At 41.2% G+C, this 4,540-nt stretch overlaps 1 protein-coding gene across 1 annotated transcript; it reads left to right on the forward strand.

Annotated features, from left to right (window-relative positions):
* The first annotated feature begins 383 nt into the window (after positions 1-383).
* LOC127103430 (uncharacterized) lies at positions 384-1,820 on the forward strand. Its single transcript, XM_051040691.1, has 2 exons — positions 384-1,163; positions 1,257-1,820. Exons 1-2 carry the CDS (start codon positions 384-386, stop codon positions 1,818-1,820), a joined length of 1,344 nt encoding a protein of 447 aa, XP_050896648.1.
* The last annotated feature ends 2,720 nt before the right edge of the window (positions 1,821-4,540 follow it).

Consider the following 4,540-nt stretch of genomic DNA (forward strand, 5'->3'; position numbering starts at 1 on the left):
AAGTTGGTCTCAAGATGGGTAAAATATAGTCAGCCACTACTAGGAGTTTTGCAGGTGGAGTTAGTAAGAATTCGTTCAATGGTTACCCTAAGAAGAAGGAAGGTGAATCAAGCGCCACTTATATTCAAAGAGGCAGAGGTAGACAAAAATACCAACCACAACATCAACAACACTATCAACATCAACAACATTATCAACATCAACATCACCATCCACGTCAACAACAACAGGTGAATGCAGTGGCCATTCCAATCACCGTAACTCCTCAGCAACAACAACAACCACAATACCACCACCAACAACAACAAACATAAACCGCTCCTCGTCGTAATTACAATCAGCCAAGACAACCTAGGATCGAGAAAGTGTTTGATCCGCTCCCTATGACTTATTCTCAAGTACTCCAACATCTACTACAATTGAAGTTGGTTAATTTAAGGAGCATGCCACTGCCACCTCTTCCTGAGAGGCTCCCTGCAGGTTATAATCCTAATACTCGTTGCGAATTTCATTCTGAGGCCATAGGCCATGATGTGGAGAATTGTTGGGCCCTTAAATACAAAGTGAAAGAATTATTGGATTCCAATGCCATTCAGTTCACCCCGGACAATAGGCCTAATGTTATTCAAAATCCGATGCCAACTCACGGTGGACCTACTGTTAATATGGTAGAAGAGGGTGAGAGTTTTAACTTGATCATGGATGTGAACTTGTTGTCTACTCCTTTACCGTGTATTAAGAGTTACCTGATCCAAAGCGGAGTTTTTCCTGGGTGTCCCCCAAATTGTTGTGGATGCCAGCACCAGCCTGAGGGATGTGTTAGCCTGAGGATTGGGATTCAAAATTTGATCAATAATGGTATTCTACAGTGTGACAAGATCGTGAAAGACGAGAAAGTTGAAGAGAAAGAGGTGGCAGTAATTTCCATTCCATATACTCCTGCAAATATTCCAACACCTATTAGGCCTACATCCTTGACAATCACGTTTCCTGGTCCTATCCCTTACTCCTGCGAGAATGTTGTACCTTGGGATTATGGGTCAGATATTTATTACCATGTAGTAAAGCAAGAAGGGAGGAAATCCGAAGACAAACCAAGTGAAGACACAAGTTTAAATTTTGACAACTCTACCGGTATAGGAAGAATTACCAAAAGTGGTCGGGTGTATTCTCCATAAAATGTCCAAGATAATGTTGACGCCTTGGCAAAGGCCAAGGGTAAACAAGTGATGAGTGACAATTCATGGTCCACACAGGTTAATGCTCTGAATGTAGTACCTGTGACTTCATTGTCCCAAGAAGTTGAAGAGTTATTGAGATTAATCAGGAAAAGTGACTATAAAGAGATAGATCATCTGAGCCAGACGCCATCTAAGATTTCAATATTGTCCTTGTTGTTGTGTTCCGAAGCTCACAGGAATGCCTTGATGAAATTATTGAGTTCTACTTTTGTACCACAAAACATCACTGTCAACCAACTAGAAGGGGTTATGGCTAGTATTTCAGCTGATAACAATTTGGGTTTTACAGACTTTGATCTTCCTCCAGAAAGGCGCAATCATAACAAAGCCTTGCGCATTTCTATGGAATGCAAAGGAACTACATTATCCCGTGTATTGGTAGATACCGTATCATCCTTGAATGTGCTGCCTAAATCTGCTCTGATGAAGATTGATTATGCAGGAGTTGAATTGCGCCCCAGTAACTTGATAGTCTGGGCCTTTGATGAGTCTCGAAGAGCTGTTTTTGGTGAAGTAGACCTACCTGTCAAAATTGAACCCCAAGTCTTCGGTACGACATTCTTCGTCATGGACATATAGCCTGCATACTGTTGTTTGCTAGGACGCTCGTGGACTCATATGGCAAGTGATGTAACATCTACATTACATCAGAAAGTGAAATTCCCAAGTGGTGGTAAGATTGTTACTGTGTGTGGCAAAGAAGAGTACATGGTGAGTCATCTGACATCCTTCCGATAAGTAGAAGTTGAAGGGGAAATACATAAAACTCCGTTTTAGGCGTTCGAGGCAGTCCAGATGATCAAAACCCCTTGTTTTGAGGATAAAAGGCATGTAGTTTCCATGTCTTCATTGAAGGACACCAGAGCAGTGGTCGAGAGTGGTCACCCCGAAGGTTGGGGTCGTGTGTTGGATCTCCCTTTGAAATTTGACAAGTTGGGCCTCAGTTTCAGTAATTCCCAGCAAGACGTAGCTCCTGAAGCTCCCCAAGCTCCAAAAGTTCTCACCCCGGTGAGGTTTACAAGTGTTGGGTTTATCAATAATGATCAGGCCAATGATGTTGGTGATGATGATGATGATGATGATGATGATAATGATTATGACATCGACAACTAGATCCGGCCAAGTGTTCCAGGTGAAGAACTTCGCAATTGGACCGCAAAGATGTCACCCAAGTCACAATTAATCAAGAGTAATTTTCTTTTGTTTTCTTATCATGCAATAATTCCCACGCTCTGCCCAAGGCATGGTGAATCATGTAGGGCCACCCTATTTAATTTACAATTTTTATCATAAAATAAAGGACGTTTTCACATTCTAAATTTTTGATCCTTGGTTTTCTATTTTACTTTTATCTTTCCTTTTAAAAATGGCAATATTTTCCTTTCACCATACACTTCCTAAAAAAGCATAAAAAACATCATTAATGTAGATCCACGTCCACTTCGGACCCCATTGATAACGATTCTGCTATCGCTCATTATGACTTTGACAATCAGATCTACCAAGCCGAAGAAGAAGGTGACAAAGATTGTGAACTCCTTGAAGAGTTGATAAGAATATTGAGGCAGGAGGAAAAGGTCATCCAGCCGCACCAAGAAGACATTGAGGTTGTGAATCTTGGAAATAAGGATGACATAAAAGAGGTTAGAATAGGTTCTTCTTTGGAAGAAAGTGTGAAGACCAGGTTGATCGATATGCTGCGAGAATTCATCGACATATTCGCTTGGTCCTATCAAGACATGTTTCGCTTGGTCATATCAAGACATGTCGGGGCTGGACACCGATATTGTGGTGCATATGCTACCTTTGAAAGAAGAATGTCCACCTGTTAAGTAGAAGCTTCGAAGAATGCATCCTGATATGTCTAAAAAGATCAAAGATGAAGTGCAAAAGAAGTTTGATGCAGGTCTTCTATAAGTTGCTTCTTATCCTCTGTGGGTAGCTAACATCGTCCCAGTACCTAAAAAATACGGTAAAGTACGGATGTGTGTTGATTATCATGATTTGAATAGAGCAAGTCCCAAGGATGATTTTCCTCTCCCTCACATTGATGTATTGGTCGATAATACTGCGCAGTTCTCAGTATTTTCTTTCATGGACGGCTTCTCCGGTTATAATCAGATTAAAATGGATCCTAAAGACATGGAGAAGACCACGTTTATTACACCTTGGGGAACCTTTTGTTAGAAGGTTATGCCTTTTAGGCTAAAGAACGCAGGGGCAACTTACCAGTGTGCAATGGTAACCCTATTTCATGACATGATCCATAAAGAAATTGAGTGCTACGTGGACGATATGATTGCAAAATCCCACATAGAGGAAGAACATCTAATCAACCTGCGGAAGTTGTTTGAAAGATTGAGGAAGTTAAGGATAAGTCTAAATCCCAACAAATTCACTTTTGGAGTAAGGTATGGTAGATTACTTGGCTTTTTGATCAGTGAGACGGTAATTGAGGTCGACCTTGCAAAGATAAAAGCGATTCAAGAGATGCCTGAGCTAAGAACTGAAAAAGAAGTGTGTGGGTTCTTAGGGAGATTGAATTACATTTCTAGGTTTATCTCCAATCTTACAGCTACATGTGAACCAATGCTTAAATTGTTAAGAAGAGATCAGGCAGTGGTGTGGAACGATAATTGTCAAAAGGAATTCGAAAAGGTAAAAGAGTACTTGCAAGAACCTCTTGTTCTTATGTCTCCAGTAGAGGGTAAACCCTTAATCATGTATCTCACTGTCCTCGACGAGTCGATGGGGTGTGTTTTAGGCCAACATGACGAGTCTGCCCGAAAAGAGCATGCAATATACTACCTGAGAAAAAAGTTTACCAGCTGTGAAACCAATTATTCACTGCTTGAGAAAACTTGGCGTGCTCTGGTGTGGGCTACTAGTCGGCCAAGACAGTACATGTTGACCCACACTACTTGATTTTGAAGATGGACCCAATCAAATATGTCTTTGAGAAGCCTGCTCTTACAGGGAGGGTTGCCCGCTGGAAAATGATTTTAACAGAATATGATATCCAGTATACAAATCAGAAGGCCATCGAGAGTAGTATAATTGTTGTTTACCTAGCTCATCAGCCTGTGGAGGATTACCAACCGATGAAGTTTGATTTTCCCGATTAAGACGTTTTGTTTCTCAACGAATATTATAACCGACCAGACCCATATGAAGGCCCAGAACCAGAATCGCGATGGACACCCATGTTTGACGGTGCTTCAAATGCTTTAGGAAACGATGTAGGAGCTGTCATTACCTCTCCCAGAGATTTTCACATTCCTTTCACTGCCAGAATCTGT

Source organism: Lathyrus oleraceus, chromosome 7 (genome assembly GCF_024323335.1).
Source record: "Lathyrus oleraceus cultivar Zhongwan6 chromosome 7, CAAS_Psat_ZW6_1.0, whole genome shotgun sequence".
Taxonomy (NCBI): Eukaryota; Viridiplantae; Streptophyta; class Magnoliopsida; order Fabales; family Fabaceae; genus Lathyrus; species Lathyrus oleraceus.